General features: G+C 46.4%; 2 protein-coding genes and 1 pseudogene across 2 annotated transcripts; 1 reads left to right on the top strand and 2 right to left on the bottom strand.

The window, feature by feature from the left end:
* The first annotated feature begins 2,404 nt into the window (after window positions 1–2,404).
* On the top strand, window positions 2,405–5,471 carry FAM181B (family with sequence similarity 181 member B). The gene has a single exon (XM_072726032.1). It carries the CDS (start codon window positions 3,806–3,808, stop codon window positions 5,096–5,098), a length of 1,293 nt encoding a protein of 430 aa, XP_072582133.1. The 5' UTR covers window positions 2,405–3,805; the 3' UTR covers window positions 5,099–5,471.
* A 12,661-nt stretch (window positions 5,472–18,132) lies between these two features.
* On the bottom strand, window positions 18,133–18,536 carry LOC112932300 (large ribosomal subunit protein eL39). Its single transcript, XM_026015219.2, has one exon. It carries the CDS (start codon window positions 18,492–18,494, stop codon window positions 18,339–18,341), a length of 156 nt encoding a protein of 51 aa, XP_025871004.1. The 5' UTR covers window positions 18,495–18,536; the 3' UTR covers window positions 18,133–18,338.
* Window positions 18,537–19,031: 495 nt separating this feature from the next.
* Window positions 19,032–19,626, bottom strand: LOC112932299 (peptidyl-prolyl cis-trans isomerase A pseudogene; annotated as a pseudogene).
* Window positions 19,627–20,075: the final 449 nt, after the last annotated feature.

Here is a 20,075-nt window from a genome sequence, read left to right as displayed (position 1 = left end):
CCCCCAAAGGAAAGTAGATGGAGGGGGAAAGCTGAGACCATGAGGTGGGGTCTTACATGTACAATTTAGTTGGATAATGGAAACTCTAAGGATTTATTTTGACCCCAGGTATTAATTATTTCAAGTAGAAGTTGTTCTTTGTTGCCTTATTTTCTATAGTTTTCCATAAACGCCTTTACTTTCATATGACTATGCCCCTGCCCAGGCTGTTCCCACAGATACTGCTTGTTTGCTCAGTACACTCAAATGCATCCTTTAAGTCTTAGCTCAAATGCTATCTGCCTATGCAGGCTTCCTTGACTTTTCTGAGCAGACTTGAGGTCTCTGATACCTTTGATACCCTCAACTATTGCACCTTTAATTTACTTCCATTAAGATACATATTGCATTATATTACAATGACTTGTTTGCATGTCTGCCTTTCCATCAGAAGAGGTAGAGATTATGGCTTCTTATCTCTGTGTTCCCCAGTCCTGGCACCAATATTGTTGGTGTCAATAATATCTGAATGAATAAATGACTAGGTGGATATTTTGTTAACCTTTTTTTTTTTTTTTAAGGGGGAGAAAGGAATAAAAAACAAGATGAAATCAGAGGGAGACAAACTATAAGAGACTCTTAATTATAGGAAGCAAACTGAGGGTTTCTGGAGGGAAGGAGTTTAGGGGGATGAGGTAACTAGGGGATGGACATTAAGGAGGGCACGTAATGTAATGAGCACTGGGTGTTATAGAAGATTGATGAATCACTGAACTCTATCTCTGAAACTCATAATATACTCTATGTTAATTAACTGAATTTAAATTTTTAAAAATGAGAAAAAAAGGATCCATTTTGTGAGTCAGGCTGTAGAACTTCTAAGCCCTGGATATCTTATCTGTGCATATAGAGCTTTATGGTTGACAAAGAACTTCATAGCCTTCTCAAATAGGTTCACACTTTATTCCCATTTTATAGAGGGGAACATTGGACTTTTCTATAATTAGTTGGACAATAAAAGGCAGGGTTGGACTCTTCACCTCAGGCTCTAATTTCAGCTCTCCCTCTGCTACATCACACTGCTTTTTTCTAAGTTTCTACAGCCTGCAAGTGTAGCTGCTCTCTTGCATTTGAAAATAGTTACTTTGTTGGGGGGGAAAAGCAGATGATGCTGATTTTAGAGTGATGTGTTGGCAAGAAACCTGTGAGGCCTAAGGAATCAAGAACATGGGCATTTGTTGAGCTGCTCTTTCATGCCAGGAACACTTATATGCACCAATTCACAAAATCCTTGAGGAGCTGATCTTTATCACACAGAGGAGAAATGTAAGACTCAGCGGTATTATTATTTGCCTGTTATGTCATGTAATTCTCACAAAGACTCTGAGAACAGTTATAACCATTCCCATTTTTCAGATAATGAAACGGAGCCTTGGGAAGATGAACTGAACTTGTCCAAGGACAGTTACCCACCAAGTGTCAGGCCAGAATTTGAACCTGGCCGCATCAAATTCTGAATCAACTCTGAGTATAACACTCCCCTGATCTGGAAACGAAGAGACTTATACATATGACACCATTCACATTCCACTTATTTTGAATATGATTTATGTTAGGGCTTAGTTAACTCTCTGTAGATTAAGAGAGACTTTCAGACTAAAGACATCAATTAATTGTAAAGTCCTATGCAATTTGTGTCTGGGTATTTGTAAGACTGGCTCAGTTAAAAGAAGTGAAAAAAAAAGTGCTCTTAGCTGCCAGACCTGGAGGCCTATGGAATGGTCCTGTCAAAAAGGGAACAGTAAGTGCTGACATCCACATCTGACAGGTGAGAAACACAACTCAGTAACAGGCTTACACAATTTCCTTAGTGCAAATGTCACCAAGAGTAAAACAGACAGTCCAATGATCAAGGACAAAATCCTGTATGTAACTCTTATGAAAGGTACATTATTATTGAGCCGCCTTAATTGAAAAAAATAAAAAGTTTGATTCAGCTATATTGGTTGGGAAGTGTCTATTTTATCTCCTAAATGGAGAAATCATTTTGCTACATCCTGAAAAATGAGGCTTAAAGAAAAAGAGTCTTAGAAGAGATGGTCCGCATCTCCCTGAGGCAGACTCTGCATCTGAACTATCATAACTTATTTGTTTATTTTTAAGGATTTATTTATTTATTTTTTGGGGTGAGGAGAGGCAGAGGAAGAATGAGAGGCAATCTCAAGCAGACTCCCCGCTGAGCAAGGAGCTCTGTGTCACTACCCTGAGATCATGATCTGAGCTGAAATCAAGAGTCAGTTGCTACTGAGCCACCTGGGCGCCCCTGTCATAACTTACTTAGAGAACACTTTATCACACACCTTATATGCCTTTTTTATCACAGTGTCTTCATATATGTGATCTCATTGAATCCTCATAAACACCCTGTGCCAGAAAGGACACGTAAGGAAATACAGTCACCTTTTTGTGTTTTAGAGACGTAAGGGCAAATACTCATCACAAGCTGTGCAAGAGTCAACAGATACGGATTTTTCATAGGATGTTTCCTTTAGATAACAGGTGCCCTGTGAGGTGGGTGACTTTACCTGCATTTAATGTGAGTTAATTAAGGCAGAGAGAGGTTGGCTGGTTTGGCCAAAGCCATGTACTCATCAGAATATGGATTTTAACCCAAATCACAAAACTACTGAGTGGTGGAACTAAGACCTAATGGGGAACAGACCAGTCTTTTCTGAATCATTTTCTGTGGTCTACCATATTGTTCATTTTCTGTATCCCAGGAGGGTTGCCCAGGTGAGCTTGGGTCCAAGTGAACTTCAGAGCGATCCTTAAAATGCAGCAAGGACTCCAGAAGGACAACTTAAGTGGCAGGACAAGTAGGGGAGAGGTTCCCATCCATATTTTGTCTTAAGATGCACCAGGGTTGTCTCTCAAGCACCCGCTGGCTTAGTGTAATGACTCTATTCTCCTTTGCCTCCTGCCGTCCACCTACAATACTGAAAGATGGGCCAAGTGCTTGCCTCACTTTACTGTAAGTAATTGTTACTTCTAACAGTAGAAAGAAGAGTATAATAGAAATAGGGTAGAGACCAGAGCACCGGTCTTGAGAGTCCTATGGAAACTCCAGTTAGAGTCTTAGGACCAGGTCTACAGCTTGAATAGACACTAGTTTCCTTCTCTCACCATACAGAAGAGGAAGAAGAGGAGGCCAAGAGAAAGCACAAGTTCTGGGTTTGGGGTTGAACTGGACGGGATGTGGCTTAGGCCGACTCATGGAACCTCTCTGAGGCTGCTTCTTCATGTGTTAGGTGGTGATAATAATACGCACTTAGTGTGAATAAGGGATATTGTTCAAAAATTAAATGTGACCACGTACGGACAGCGCCTGGCGTAGGCGGGCCCCCGGCGGCTGGCAGCTATTAGGGTCGGGAGCAGGACTAGGGCGCGGTGGTACAGGGGCCGCCTCGACCTCGCCTCCTGCAGCTGCAAGCTGAGCCAAGAGGAACGCCTCAGGGCGAAGGGAAACGCAGGGGTTAAAGCGAGGAGCTTGAGAAAGCCCCGAAAGCTAGAAAACCTCGCGCCCCCCCCCCCCCCGCCCGCCTCCAATCCGCCCGGCCCCGCGGGGTAGGCCCCGCCCCCGCCGCCCGCCGCAGCCTCGCTCGCCCTCCGCCCGCCCCTCGCTTACAAGACCTAATGAGCTCCCCCGCGAGGCCGAGCCGCCAGCCGGGCCCGGGCGAGGAGGCTGCGCCGCGCGCGCCGCGCCGGGGCGGGAGCCGGGCCTGGGTCGCGGGCGGGAGCCGGCCGGGGGCGCCCGGGAGCCGCGGCGATGGCGGTGCAGGCGGCGCTCCTCAGCACGCACCCCTTCGTCCCCTTCGGCTTCGGCGGCTCCCCGGACGCGCTGGGGGGCGCCTTCGGAGCCCTGGACAAGGGCTGCTGTTTCGAGGATGACGAGCCCGGGCCCCCGGCGGGCGCGCTGCTGGCGGGCGCCGAGGGCGGGGACGTGCGCGAGGCCACCCGCGACCTGCTCAGCTTCATCGACTCGGCGTCCAGCAACATCAAGCTGGCGCTGGACAAGCCCGGCAAGTCCAAGCGGAAGGTGAACCACCGCAAGTACCTGCAGAAGCAGATCAAGCGCTGCAGCGGCCTCATGGGCGCCGCGTCCCCGGGGCCGCCGTCTCCGGGCGCAGCCGACGCGCCGGCCAAGCGGCCGCCCGGCGCCGCGGGCGCGCAGACCGTCGCGGGGCCGCCCCCCGGCAAGGCCGCCCCCCGGCGGGAGGCGTCGCAGGCCGCGGCCGCCGCCAGCCTGCAGAGCCGGAGCCTGGCCGCGCTCTTCGACTCGCTGCGCCACGGCCCCGCGGGCGACGAGCGGCCCGGGGCCTCGGGGGCGGCGCCCGCGGCGGCGCTGGGCGCGGCGGGCGCCGGCGGCTCGGGAGGGGACGCGGCCGGCCCCGCGGGCGGGACGGCGGGCCCCGGCGCCAGGAAGGTCCCGCTGCGGGCCCGCAACCTGCCGCCGTCCTTCTTCACCGAGCCGTCCCGGGCGGGCGGCGGCTGCGGCCCGTCGGGGCCCGGCGTGAGCTTGGGCGACCTGGAGAAGGGCGCGGACGCCGCGGAGTTCTTGGAGCTGCTGGCGCCCGACTACGGCGCCGGGGCGGGGGCGGGGGCCGGGGCGGGGGCGCTGCTCGCCGCCGAGCCGCTCGAGGTGTTCCCCGCGGGCGCCGCCGTGCTGCGGGGCCCCCCGGAGCTGGAGCCCGGGCTGTTCGAGCCGCCCGCCGCGGCGGTGGGGGCCCTCCTGTACCCCGAGCCCTGGAGCGCCGCGGGCTGCCCGCCCACCAAGAGGCCGCCCCTGGCCGCCCCCCGCGGCGGCGTGACCGTGAACGAGCCCCTGCGCGCCCCGTACCCCGCCGCCGCGGACTGCCCGGGCGGGGAGGACGCGCCCGGCCTGCTGGCGTCCTTCGGCCCCTTCTTCTCGGACTGCGCGCTCCCGCCGCCGCCGCCGCCGCCGCCCCAGGTGCCCTACGAGTACGGCGCGGGCTACGGCCGCTCGGCTTACTCGGGCCTCTGGAGACCGGACGCGGCGTGGGAAGGGGCGCCCGGGGAGGCGGGGGCGCCCCGGGATTGAGGGGGCGCTCGCGGCCCCGCGCCTGTCCCCAGCCTCTGAACGGCGGCAGCACGCGCGCGCGGAGAGGAAGCGGGGTCTAAAGACGCTCACTTAATAAAAGGAACTTGAGCAAAAGAAGCGAAGACGAGTTGGGGGCTGTCCTCATCACAGCCGCGAGCGTTTGAGGAAAAGCAGAGCCGTGGGTAGGTTCTCCCGGACCCGACACCAGGAAACCGAGCCGGGCGGCGGGCGGGGGGGGCGGGGCGGGCCCGGCTTCCGCGGCCACCTGACCTCCTGCGACCTCGCGGCGGCCGCCGTGTCGTGGACTCGCCCCTTGCGAACGGAGCGCTCCCCCCCCTCGAGTGCAAATGAATTAAAGGCTGTACTGAAAGAACGGAGCGAAGCTACGTCATTGACTCGGGCTCTCTCGGAGCACGGCTTTCGCGGCGTCTCCGCCTCGCCGGCTGAGGGCGTCCCTGAGGGCCGGAGGCCGCCGGTGCGCTGCCGACGCCTGGTGCTGGCCCTTGGGTGCGGGACTCCTCAGGCACTCGGACGGGTTTTCTGCTCCTTCCCTCTTCCGCCTCATAATCCTTCTTCCATTTCTTTGCACTTTTACCGGTGCTGTTGCTTACTTTCCTCCTCTTTCTCTGGTCTCCTGTTGGTCTCTCTTGATTTTTTTTTTTCTTTCCTGTCAGCTTTTCTTGATGTAGAAGGCTTACATTGGGCAAACCCGCAAAGAGGCGTCCGTTTCTCTCCTTTCCCCATTCTTCAACCACTTTGCTAAGGTGGCAGGGGGCAAGCTATAACCTCTTTGCATCTAAGTTTCCTTATCTGAGAGGAAGGGAAGAATATTCCTTATCACTTCTTCATAGCTTGTCGGGTAGCTCGGAGGGGAAATGCATGAAACACCCCTTGGCCCCTTGGGGCTGCTCGGTTGATTCTGCAGGTGCACATATTGTACGGACACGTATCAATACTTTATACATATGGGAGCCCTTAGGATTGTGAGTCCCAAGCTCTTTTTTTGGCCTAGGCCTGGGGATTGCTCCTTGCCTTACAAGCTGTACACCCTACAAGCTCTCTGCCCTTTCTCCTCCTGTTTCACTCCCTCCCCTCCCCTCTCCTCCCCCCTTGGTTGGTTTCTGCTTCCCTGTGCGTGCTCACTCCCTGTACTCACTCTTCCCCTAGAAGGGGATGGTGAAGGTATGAGTTTCCTAAAGAGTCTCTGTTCTCTAAATAGCAGGTTTGATGAATAGAATCTGAAGGAGCCCTGGAGAGTCCTGATCTGTTATCTGAGAGGCATTTGGGGGAGAAGCCAGATAAATGTTTGAAGCAGTCATGATGTGGCAGAGGACATGTGCCACCATCCGCATGGTTGAGGGGCAGAGAGGGAAAGACCGGGTGGGGAGTGGGTAGCAGGAAAGAAAAGAGGGAGCCCTTTAGTTCTGCAGACCTGCCATGAACATGCATGAAGACCAACATTCAGGAAGTGTAGGGAGATGTCATTTACCGATTGATGACATTGCAAGGAGAGCTGCCTCCCTTCCAGGCAGATTCCAAGAGTATCTACACGTGAGAAAGGAGAAACCCCAGTGTTACTCCAAAAGATGTTAAAATCCAGATTAATGTTTGGACAAATCAAAAGTGCTCTGATATTTTCAGAAAGGAATTTGTCAAGAAACAAATGGATACCAACCCATGGCAGACCACTTTCAGTGCTACTACTGAGTCTCTTTATTCTGAATAAAACCTTTCTTAAGATAGCACCCCAGGAATGAGTCTCGTTAGCCACAGGAGAACTTTTTTCCAACTCCAGAAACTAGATGTCTATTGGATTTCTTTCAAAGTGATAAAAAGTGATTAATTCCATTGTGTTAGAATAGTATGCAATTGTCATTTAATTTCTCTGAACTACTTTATGATGAGTATAATCCAGGGTAGAATTTCGTAGGAGGAAAACATTAACGCTGTGACAACTGCAATGTTTCTTTCTTAATTTCTTCTTTCTTTTTTACCCAGTTCAGTGAAACAGGCCCTCTCTCTCTCTCTCTCTCTCTCTCTCTCTCCCCCAGTATTTTGCCATCCCTTTGATTAATAATGATAACACCAGCACTGTGTGTTTCCACGTGCCGGCACTGAACTTCTTAACAGTGCCGTGCGTGAGGTAGGTGCTATTATCCTCACTTGAAAAGAGGCTCAGACAGGTTAAGTAACTCATTGAAAGCAAGTGAGGGTCCAAGATCCAGATCTACCGAGTATCCTAACAGCAAGACCTGCCTGCTGCTTGCGAGGCCCTGCTGTGCTTTGCTAGTGTGTGTGGTTCCCTGTCCCCTGCATTATGCCACCAGCAGGGTTTCTCATCCTCACCACTATTGACATTTTGCACAAGGTAACTCATTGCTATGCAGGCTGTCCTGTGCATAGTAGAATGTTTAGCAGTATCCGTGGCCTCTACCCATTAGGTGACAATAACACTCCCCTAATAGTGACAAGGACATCTCAGGGGTCCCCTGAGGAGCAAGATGGCTGCCAGTTGAGAACCACTATGCTAGACATATGCATAAATGGCGTCTATGGGGTGCCTGGCACTTTCACAGACACGGTGTGTCGTTTAATTTTTTTTTATTTCTCTTATCTTTATTTTTTTTTAGAAATTTAGTTTTTATTGGTGTTCAATTTGCCAACATATAGAATAACACCCAGTGCTCATCCCATCAAGTGCCCCCCTCAGTGCCCATCACCCAGTCACCCCTCACCCCCCCACCCACCTCCCCTTCCACCACCCCCAGTTTGTTTCCCAGAGTTAGGAGTCTCTCATGTTCTGTCTCCCTTTCTGCTATTTCCCACTCATTTTTTCTCCTTTCCCCTTGTTGTTATCCTCATTACAAGTGAAAAGAAGGCTGAGGGAGGGCTTAGATCAATCAACTTAGCTGCATCTTATCTGTGCTAATTTACCAGCCGAGGATCAGTTGCTTAGCTGTAACGGAGAATATGTGCTTGGTCCCTAGGTAGCCTCCAAATTGCCCCGTGTCTGATTCCTCTTCTCCCCACATTGCCTTCCAGTCCGAGCGCATGTGGGTCTGACCATGACCACGCCACCTGCTGTAGTACAGTAAGTAGCAGCCATTAATAATAGTCCTCCCAAGGGCTGAATGTATTGTTGCTTCCTCTCCTATGTCATTTTCTACTGCAGCCTGTTAGAAAGTATTTTTGTCTCTTGTTTAGCCACATAGGTCCTTGTAGAGTTTCTTTTTTTTTTTTTTTAGGTTCAATGGTAGATATTTTTCAAGATCAGAAATATAATGTGCTTGTAAGTGTATGACTTTGGATAAGCTAGGGATCCTAACCTAGTTGGTAATAATAATTACACTGCATGCTGCATATTCATGATTCCCCACCTCAGCCTTGGTGCCTGGAATGTGTTTGAGTGTCTTCCTGCATCTTTAAAGTGGCTGTCCTAAGCCTTGGGTCATCTCCTTTCAATCCTCTGTCCTACCCTCTCATCACTCCCACATCCTGATAAGATGGAGAGTGTCTATTGTAATCTCTCTCTATTTCCCATCCCCTCTTTCATACAGCAGTTCTCTCCAGCAGCCACGACCTTCTCCTACCTTCTTGGCTCAGCATCCCACCCCTCCTGCTTCATGAGAACAAGATACTGCTCCGTCAATCATCTTTCATCATCTATATCTTCAGCCTCACCCTCACTTGTTCCTCTCATCCTAGAAAGAAACCTTGAGTATGGTTTAAAAATACAAAAGAGGGAGAATAAAGAAGTGGAAAACTCTTCTCTAGATACAACTCTATCTTCTCTTTTGAGTTGAGTTCTTCAGGAAGAGAATTGACACTTTTTGCTTCCACCCATACCTGCTCTTTAAACTGTGGCTATTTGGGGGCAGCCCAAATAGCAGTTTAGCGCCTGCCTTCGGCCCAGGGCGTGATCCTGGAGTCCCCCGATCAAGTCCCATGTCGGGCTCCGTGTATGGAGCCTGCTTCTCCCTCTGCCTGTGTCTCTGCCTCTCTCTCTCTCTCTCTCTCTCTCTCTCTGTCTCTGTCTCTCATGAATAAATAAATAAAATCTTAAAAAAAACTGTGGCTATTTGGGGTCCTAACCCTGTCCCACCCCCTCAGTTTGCATGAGGGTTTCAGCCCTGAAAGTTCCAAGAAGCCCCTCAGTCCTGAGCCAACTGATACAGATGGCCACTCTCCTTCTGCCTACTGTTTTCCCCAAAATTGCCCTCACTGAAGCCCCAGTCACCAACCATGGGGTCTTCAGCCCCCCCCCCCTTCAGCTTTTTTTGACCTTTGTGCCGCATCTGAACAACTGGGCTGCTCCACCTTCCTAAGGCTCTCCTCTTTGGGTTTGTGGAATCTCATTTTCTTTTGGTTTTCTCCTAACTTTCTGGCCATGTCCACTTCTTGCTGGAACTCTCACACACTGGTGGGCTGCTGGCTCCTCTCAGTTCTGCCCTCTGCTTTTTATACTCCACACATTCTTTCCCAGGAACGGTGGCTCTTCCCAAGGCTTCAGCTAACACTGATGCAATGAAGACCCCTAAATCTAGGCCTGCTTGGCTCCTTTCCCCAATACTAGACCCATTTCCTCCTCTATTTCCTAGGCAGCTTCTCTTGGAGGGGTGGGCTCATAAGTTCTTCAAACTTTATGTCCAAAATTTAATGCATACCCAACAGGAATAGCCCACAGTCACCCTGGCCACACTCTCCTTGTGGCTTTCATCCTGACCAAACCATTACCGAGGCCTATTCCATACTAGCTTCTAAGTCAGTATGTCTCAAATATATTTATTCGTGGCCTTCAGAAAAACCTAATTTTATGTTATGTTTCAGTATATCTGTATCCCTATTCATATAAGTTTGTAGCCATACAGACATACTCACATTTAATAATTTAGATATTAGATTATTCAATGATCAATTTCAATATATATCTGATTTTTTTTACAAGGCCTAGATTCTTATAGGAGCTATGTGAAACACTGATATTTTCTTTTCTATTTAATAAAATCTGGCTATTATCCACTATATGGCTTTTATGACTGACTGATGAGTTGGGCCTCCTGTTTGAAAGATGCTGTTCTAAGCAACTCTTTTGTCTCTCCTCGGCACTCTTGCCAATGTTACCTCCTTAGTTTGGGCCTTCATCACCCCTTACCAAACCTAGTGTAAGGATCTCCTAATGACTTTTTTATATACGAAGTCACAATCCATCTTATCATCATTCCCTGAGCTAATATTCTAAAAAGCAACTTTAGTGACATCATTCCTTTCCTTAAAATCTTTCAGTGGCTCCCTGTCACTTCGACGGTGAAATTCAAAGTCCTCAGCTTAAACATGTGGCTCCTGCCAGTCTCTCTGGTCTCACCTACCAGTCTTCCATAGTATCCATGTTTTAGGAATTTAGTATTAATTATAGATAGTTGTTTGAATACTCCATATCCATATCACTTCCATGAGTTTATTCCTGCCCTACCTATACCTGCAATGGACTCCTCTTTTTCTCTGCCTGCTAATTTCTGCTACCTGTTATTCTCAGCTTAAGTCTCGACTTCTTTGTTAGCTTCCCTAGAAAAATTATGCACCTCTAATATGCACCTGGAATCATCTATGATGCTCCCAAACCCCAGACTTATCTTCTTAGAGCAATGAATTACAATGTTGTAACAGTTGTTATTCCTCTGCTTCCTCTATTGGGGGCAGGTACTTGCCTCTGCATTCTTACCACTTTCTGGAATCTGGCAATAGTAAGATGTAATAAATGATTAGTGGATGAATATTATGGTACTTTAGAGATGAAAAAAACTTCCCATTCATCCACACATTTGACCTTCACCCCAAACTTGTCAACTGCCAATATAATCATATGTCACTCTTTGTTAAGAACCTACTGTGTGAAGAAAGCCCCTTTCTGTGGGAACCCTAATTGTGGCAAGAATTATGTGTGTGGAATAACAACCATACTAGTAATTTAATCAAACCAAAGAGCAGAGTTGTTTTGCCTGGAGCAGTGCATTTGGTGGAATGCATTGAGGATATTGTGACATGCTTTCAGTGATTTGTCCCATGTATAGAATGTGACCAGAATTTACCTCTGTGAGATCAGCAATAACTAGAAACCCTGTTCTTAATGAGTCTACAGTTGACACAATGAAATATTCAGTGTCAATATGGAAGTGAAGAAATAAGACAAAATAAGAGATGCCACAAATTACTAGATAGTTTTGTCTAAATGAAGAGCTACATGAATGCTATAGGCAGTTTTCTTTTTCTTCACTTTCAAAAGATGATGTTCCTATGGGCCCCTGGGTAACTCAGTTGGTTAAGCAGTTGACTCTCAATTTTGGTTCAGATCATGGTCTTGACATCCTGGGATTGAGCCCTGCACCATATCAGGCTCTGTGCTCAGTGAGGGGTCTGCTTGAGGATTCTCTCTCCCTCTCCCTCTGCTTCTCCCCCGCCTCTTTCAAATTCATAAATAAATCTTTTTTTTAAAAGGTGATGTTCCTATAAACATATTCCAAATTGAGAAAAATAATATTTTTTCCCTAAAAAATGTAAGGGGAGGAAGGGAGGGAGAAAGAGAGCAAGAGGGAGAAGGAGAGAGAGAGAGAATGAATATGTGGGTAGATTCCTAGCAAGTGGTTCAAGGTTCACTTATTACCCGTAATAAATATTATGGGTTAAATTGTGTCCCCTCAGTAAGATATGTCGTAGTCCCAACTCCCAGACCCTCAGAATGTGACCTTACTTGGAAATAGGGTCTTTACAGAGGTAATCAAGTTAAAATGAGGTCACTAGGGTGGGAGCTATTTCAGTATGACCAGCATCTTTATAAAGGAGAAATGTGGACACAGAAGAAGACAAAATGTGATGACATGAAGAGGGAAGACAGCCATATGACTGGACTGACGCATGTGCAAGCTAACGAATACCAAGGATTGTCTGTCAAACACTAGAAGCTAAAAGAGGCAAGAAAGGATCTTCCTCTAGCATTTTCATAGATAGTGTGGTCATCCCGACACCTTGATTTCATACTTCTAGCCTCCAGAACTGCAAGATAATAAATTTCTGTTGTTTTAAGCTACCCAGGTTATGGTACTTTGTTACAGCAGCCCTAGGAAACTAAAAAAATAACAAACACTATGGCAACTAAAAATTAATCCTATTATTCACACTACACAAAGGGTTTTTTTTTTTTGTGTGTGTGTGTGTGTGCTTAAACAAGACTTATGTAACCAAACCACATTTATTTCCTTTTATTTCAGATAATTCTAGGATTCTGTACAGATAAAACAAAAACTCTAGAAGCTGTCCACAATTTGAGGGAGGGGCTCTCAGTAGCCAAAAATGCTAGAGAACAGTCAGAGCAGTTCTGTTCATGCTCAGGCTTGGTCCGAATGAGGCACATCTGGCAGAGAGTTGTGGCCAGCTACGGTTATGCCCTCTGAGGCTATTGTTGAAATATTTGGTGTCTGGACCAGTGAAAACCTATCCTGACATGCATGGGGAATCTGCTCCTCAGGAAGAGGTACATCCAATGGCCAGCTGGGTACCCCATGGTGGTCAGGAGGCTGGCAAGTTCGCTCAGCATGCTGCTGCCTTTCTTCTACCCTCCTTGGTGTGCACTTGATTTGTATGGCATGGTTTTGCCCTGTCTCCCACTCAAGCTCAGCTAAGTCTGGAGCTCTAGGATGCCCAGTTCATTTCGCTGGGGCTGGCATCCTTCCTCTATGCTAAACTTTAAGCTTGTGAATGCAGGCACTGTGTGTTAGACCTCTGGGACTATCCAGGTCTGACATCCAGGGAGAGTGCTGGTGTGAGAAACGGACTGCGCATGCGCAGTGTCTGAGCGCGCTGAGCTATACCTCTAGGACTGTATCTGACACACAGGGACTCAAGTATTTATCAGGGGAACAGCTTGCTAGCCCTCCTTGCTATTGGCAAGGCTCTGTCCTGTGCTACCAAATTCTCTGCACTTCCAGTCACTGTTTCAAGTAGAATCAAAGATACCTTGGGATGAGAATGTTGCCTCTTATGTGACCCCCATTCATTGAACTTAACAATCTTGAATGTCTCACCTGCCCTTCTCATCCTATACTCTCTCCCTGGCCCATATCCAAGTCCAAGTCACAGTTGCCTTTAGCACGTCCTGACTAAACTGCTGTCTCACTTTAACTACATCACCTCTCTCACAGGCTAGCATAGCACTCCATCTAGAGGATCTCCCTGGACCTACAGTTTTTTTTTTTGTTTGTTTTTGTTTTTCTGTGGGAAAAGAGAACTCAAGGTGGACATGCAGCTTCTTCAGCATTCTGGGATGCTTCCCAGGAGGCCCACTTTGGTTTTATCTCACCACTAGGGGAAATCAGCATGGCTAGACCACCAGGGATCAGCTAGAGTCTGAAAAGAGGGACAGGCTCACAGTAGCGTGTGGATCTTAGCCCACTGTATTCCTCCTGGTCACGACACCCAGCACAAAGCCCAGCCAGGAGTCCTATCTATCTGCAGGACTCAGCCAATAGCCCTGTCTGGCCAGCAAGGTTGGTTGGCAGTTCTACTCAGTTTGGGTTCCCAGTCAATAGGCTGTCCCAGCTGTAGATCCAATTCTATGGCCCTGCCCAGACAGGGTGGCAAGCTAGCAGCCTTGCCCAACTAATAAGCATAGCTTCCAGCCCTGCTCAATAAGAGAGCCTGGCCAGAGACCCTAGGCAGGCTTGGAGCTCAGTTTGCCACTCTGCTTGGGCAGGAACCCAAGCCAGCAGCCCTGCTTAACTGCAGAGCTTAGCTTGTAGCTTCACCAAACCAGGGAGCTTGGGCATCAACCTTATCTAGTCTCAGTTTAGATTATCTATCTAGGTTAGATTGCTAAACATAGTCTGCAGCCCCACCCAATCAAGGATCTTGAATAGCAACTCCACCCAACAGGAGAGCACTGCCAGCAGCCTGCATGGAATCCAACTTGTGGTCCCAGCCAACCACAGGTACAACTTGTGGCCCTTCCTGATCATAGAGTTTAGTCAGCCACATTTTATGAGGCCAGCATTACTTGGATACCAAAGCCAGATAACGACACTAAAAGAAAAGAAAATTATAGACCAATATTCCTGAAGAACATAGATGCAAAAAAGTCCTCACTAGGAAACTGAAGTCACCAGTATTTTAAAAGGATCATATACTATGATCAAGTGGGATTTATTCCAGGAATGTAAGGATGGTTCAACATATGCAAATCAATAAATGTGATTCACCACATTAACAAAATGAAGAATAAAAATCTTATGATCATATTAATAGATGCAGAAAAAGCATTTGGCAAAATTCAACATTCTCTGATGATGAAAACTCTCAACAATCTAGGTATAAAGGGAACTAGGTATAAAGGGAACATACCTGAACATAAGAAAGGTCATATATGATAAGACCACAGCTAAGATCATACTCAACAGAGAAAAGCTGAAGGCTTTTCCTTTAAGGTCAGGAACAAGACAAGGATGCCCATTCTCGCCACTCCTACTCAACATAGTGCTCGAGGGCCTAGCTAGAGCAATCAGGGAAGAAAAAGAAAAAACAGACATCCAGGACCTCCAGGGACATCCAGACTTCCAGGGAAGCAGGGAGCCTGCTTCCCCCTCTGCCTCTGTCTTTCTCATGAATAAATAAATAAAATATTTAAAAAAAAGACATCCAAATCAGAAAGGAAGAAGTAGAATTGTTTCTATTTGCAGATGACATAATATGTATATATATATATATATATATATAATCCCTAGAAACTCCACCAAAAAACCCATTAGAACTAATAAACAAAATCTATGAAATTTCAGGGCAAAAATTAACATATGGAAATCAGTTGTGTTCTGTACATTAACAGTGAACTATCTAAAAAGGAAATAAGGAAGATAATCTCACTTATAATAAAAATGAATCAAATGCATAGGAATAAAATTAACCAAGGAGATGAAAAATCTCTACAGGGAAAACTATAAGACTTTAATGAAAGAAATTGAGGCGTATACAAATAAATGGAAAGATATCCTGTATTCATGAATCAAAAGAATTAATATTGTTAAAATGTCTATACTAGACAAGACAATCTACAAATTTAACGGAAGCCTATCAAATTTCCAATGGCATTTTTTACAGAAATAGAACAAACAATTTTTAAAATTTGTATGGAACCACTACAAAACCCCCAAATAGTCAAAGCAATCTTGAGAAAGAACAGAGCTGGAGGTATCACACTTCCTTATTTCACTGTATTACAAAGCTATAGTAGCCAAAAACAGTATAGTATTGGCATAAAAATGGACACATAGACCAATGGAATAGGATTGAGACCTCAGAAATAAACCCATGCATGTATAGTTAGCTAATATTTGACAAGGGAGCCAAGAAGACTCCTTGGGGAGACTCCAATGGGGAAAGGATGGCCTTTTAAATAAAAGGTCCTGGGAACACTGGATATTCACATCAAAATATTGAAATTGTACCCCTATCTTACACCATTCACAAAAACGAACTTGAAATCTATTAAAGACTCAAATGTAAGACCTGAAATCATAAAGCCCCTAGAGGAAAACATAAGGAAAATGCTCCTTTAACATTGGCATTGGAAACGATTTTTCAGATATGACAACAAAAACATAAACAATAAAATAAATCAACAAGTGAGACTATATCAAACTAAAAAGCTTCTTCACAGAAAAAAAACATCAAAGTAAAAGAAGCAACCTATGGGATGGCAGAAAATATTTGCAAACCATACATTTGGAAAGGGGTTAATATCCAAAATACATAAGGAACTCCAACAACGCAATAGCAGAACAACAAATAACTCAATTTAAAAATGGGCAAAAGACCTGAATACACATTTCTCCAGACATACAAATGGCCAACAGGTATATGAAAAGGTGCTCAACACCACTAAGCATCAGGGAAATGGATATCAAAATTATAGTGAAATATCTCACATCCATTAGAATGGCTAGTGTTCAAAAGACAAGAGACAAATATTGGCAGGGCCATGTAGAAAAGCAAACCCTGTACAATTTACATTAGGAATATAAATTGGTATCTTTATTATAGAAAACAGTATGGAGTTGCCTCAAAAATTTAAAATAGAACTATCGTATGATCCAACAATCTCACTAAAGGATATGTATCAAAAGGAAATGAAACCACTATGTCAAAGAGATTCTGCATCCTAGAGTTCATCACAGCATTGTTCACAATAGCTAAGACTCAGAGCCATCTAAGTATCCACTGGTGGATGAATGGCTAAATAAAATGTCACACCCAGAGGAACACACACACACACACACACACACACATACAACACACACGTTATTCAGCCTTGCAAAAGAAGGAGGTTCTGCTACTTGTGACAACATGGATGAAACTTAAGGGTACTGTGCTAAGTAATATAAATCAGCTAGAGAAAGACAAATACTACACGATCGCACTGATTGTGGAATCTATGGTGGAACACATGGAAACAAAGAGTAGCTTGGTGATTGCTGAGAGGCTGGGGATTGGGGATAATTGGGAGATGTTGGTCAAAGGGTACAAACTTTTTGGTTATAAGATGAGTAAGTTGTGACGACTAATGCATAGCATGGTGACTATAGTGAACGACACTGTATTGTATATTTAAAGTTGCTAAAGGAGTAGGTCTTAAATGTTCTCACCACCACCACAACAAAAAGTGGTAACTATATGAGGTGATGGGCATGTTAATTAACCTTATTGCAGTAATCACTTTGCAACAACATATCAGTTTATCACATTATCACATTGGGGTTTTTTTTTTTTCTAAGATTTCATCTATTCACGAGAGACCCAGAGAGAGAGGCAGAGACACAGGGAGAGGCAGAAGCAGGCTCCCCCCAGTCCCTTCACGTGAGCTGGTTCGTAAAGGAGCAATGGCTGGGTGAGGCTTTACTCCAGAAGAGAAAACAAACTCCCCCACCAAGGACTCCGGGCAACGTCGGGTCAGGAGTGTGCTCTGTATGTCTGGTCCTTCTCCTGGGGAAGGGGAGGGGGAGCACACCCCCCCACCTACCCCCCCATCCTCCCAGGGCCCTGTGGTGGATGGTCAGTGTTGTTTCCAGGGAGTCCCCGGGCACCCGAGTCCTGGGTGCAGAATGCTGCTCAGAATCTGATCTCTTAATCCAGTCTGTCCATAACAACGGCACTTCAATGCACGGCAGAGGATAAAATGGCCCAGAGAAACTCGGGACACATTTGAACAGGAGCCCAGAACTCAGAATCTGAATCACCTTGGCACAGGCCTGGGTCCTGGCCGCTGCCAGAACATTGTAAGAAAAGCCATTCTTGCCCACACAATGGCTTGAGGAAACAGGAAGTGCGACAACATGACTTTAATTACTATCCTGTCCATGACCAGGGCCACGATTCATTGCGAGGGCCTTACCTTCACTCCTGTGTGTTAACCACACACCAACCGCTGAGAACCAGTTGGAAAGAAGTGGAAAATGGGAACGATCACAGACGAGACAAGAGTGGCCCTGGGCCTGGACTTGCCACCGGGCACGTGGCACAGACCCAGGCTGATCTGTGCTGACTTCTGCTTTTATCTTCCCTGTGAGGCCATTGGTAGAGTAATTGAACTTTGCTGAGTGTTGATTTTCTCATCTGGAGAGTGCGAATATGAATATTCCTTGCTTCTCAGGGTTGGCGTGATGATTAGAGATCATATATATAAGCTATTGGCAAAGGGCCAGGCAAGGGTAGGTGGTGGTGTTTCTTTTTTTTTTTTTTTTAAAAAAAAGATTTTATTTGAGAGAAAGCACATGAGCAGGGGGAGGAGCAGAGAGAGGGAGACATGCTGACTCAAGACCTGAGCCAGAGGCAGACGCTTAGCAGACAGAGCCACACAGGCGTCCCCTAGCCACACTTTAAATACTTCGTTGTCAAGGGCCATTTCTATCACTGCAGAAAGTTCTATCAGACGGTGCTATGTGAGATCTGACAGGAGGGGGAATTCAGTACTTCACAAATCAGGACACAACAGCAGCTCAGCTGAAAGGTCTCACATTTATTACTGAACCAACCTACTGGTATAGAGGCATAGTAACAGAGAAAATCATTCCCTTGATAAGACATGTCTATTGGCCAGGTAGGAAGGATGTTTCCATATTGATAGGATAGGAACATGTCATCTCCATGTGGCTTAAATATGTGTGCCAATTATGTTTGCTATTTCATGATGTGCGATGCTTCCTCACAGACCCAGCTTGGTTCTTCTCCAGTGTCTCCTCTTGGAGTTGTACCTGATTTTATTACCAGTTTTCATCCGAATCCACTGGGGAATAGGACGATTCTGCTTTTGCTTCTTGGCCAGGAATCGCTTGATTCTGAAAGTCTTGTGAGAAGACATGGCGATCACAGTCAACGACACGCAACCAGGATGGCGGCGGAAAGGAGACGGTGGTGGTGTTTCTAACGCTTGGATGTTAACAGCCCTGTTACTGATTAGCACTGAGCGAGTCAATCACTTGACCATTTTTGAATGTGTGTTCTCATCATTTGTATAAGGAGGACGCTGTTGTCTCCACATGGTGGTTGAAAGATGAACTAAAATATGAATGTCTCCAGCACAGTGCCCGCCATGTGCAAGGCATCAGTGAATATTAGTGAGATCTGCAAATCACCTGGTCAGAGATTACAACCCCTGTTTGTGAATTTTTTTTCCATTTCATCTGGAGTCTGAGGAAGGTCCAAGTCCTGTTGGCTATTCAGTGGTTTCCAAATCTATCACTAATACGTGTAGCTGAGTTTTAGGTCAGTTTGATGTCATTTCTTTTTCTTCTTTTTTTTTTTTTTTTTGTTGTTTAGTTTTTATTTCATAATCATAAACTTAACTGCAATCCAGCTAGAATTAGAGGGGAGTAAAGGAAATATGGGACCCATAGAACTACAGGGAGAACGCAAAGATTATGGCATATCTTAAGCAGATGGGGCTGAAGGGTGGCCCTCCTGAGATACAGAAGGAATGTCTGGAAGTTAAGATAAAACACAAGTCAGATTTATTAGATTCAACAATGGTGATCTTGCTGATCTTGTGGCTCCTGGACCCAAAGCGCTCCATGGCCTGCACAATATTCATGCCCTCTTTCCTTTGCCAAAGATCACACATTGCCATCCAATGGCCCAGTGTTGCCAACGCAGAGAAAAAACTGGGCAATATTTTTGTTGGGCCCAGCATTTGCCATGGACAAGATTCCAGGACCCATATGCTTCAGGATGAAATTCTCATCATCAAATTTCTCTCCATAAATGGACTTCCAACCAGTGCCATAATAGCATGTGAAGATATGGGCCTGGCACATAAATCCCAGACTAATACCATGAAAGCAGGAACTTTTAGAACCAACTCTTGTTTCCCCACTGCTCAGAGCATTAAAGTTCTCTGCTGTCTTTGGAATTTTGTCTGCAAACAGCTTGAAGGAGACACAGCCCAAGGGCTCCCTGACCAAGGCAATGTCAAAGAACACAGAGGGGTTGACCATGGCTGGGCGGTGCAGGTGGGGTTTGCAAAGCTGCTATCATTTCTTTTCAGTGAGATTTTTTTTTAATTTTTTTATTTTATTTATTTATGATAGGCACACAGTGAGAGAGAGAGAGGCAGAGACACAGGCAGAGGGAGAAGCAGGCTCCATGCACCGGGAGCCTGACGTGGGATTCGATCCTGAGTCTCCAGGATCGCGCCCTGGGCCAAAGGCAGGCACCAAACCGCTGCGCCACCCAGGGATCCCCAGTGAGATTTTTATTTCCTTTTGGCTAAGGTAAATTTTTGGAGGCCTGGCTGCCTATTCTATTACCTGTTTTTCCCTCAGCCTGTGTTAATGCCTTTCTTGTTTTCCAATTTTTTTTTTTTTTATTTTTTGTATTCACATAGTTGACAGAATGGTCAGCTAAAGCATGTAAAAAGGCAGGGCTAATTTTGACATTGGCCAGA

Source organism: Vulpes vulpes, chromosome 11 (genome assembly GCF_048418805.1).
Source record: "Vulpes vulpes isolate BD-2025 chromosome 11, VulVul3, whole genome shotgun sequence".
In the NCBI taxonomy this organism is placed as follows: domain Eukaryota; kingdom Metazoa; phylum Chordata; class Mammalia; order Carnivora; family Canidae; genus Vulpes; species Vulpes vulpes.
The sequence above is the reverse complement of the archived record's forward strand: the minus strand, read 5'-3'. Positions and strand labels throughout refer to the sequence as shown.

Coding starts and splice junctions, on each gene's coding strand:
- FAM181B (XM_072726032.1), top strand. CDS start 3,806: ATGGCGGTGCAGGCGGCGCTCCTCAGCACGCACCCCTTCGTCCCCTTC.
- LOC112932300 (XM_026015219.2), bottom strand. CDS start 18,494: ATGTCTTCTCACAAGACTTTCAGAATCAAGCGATTCCTGGCCAAGAAG.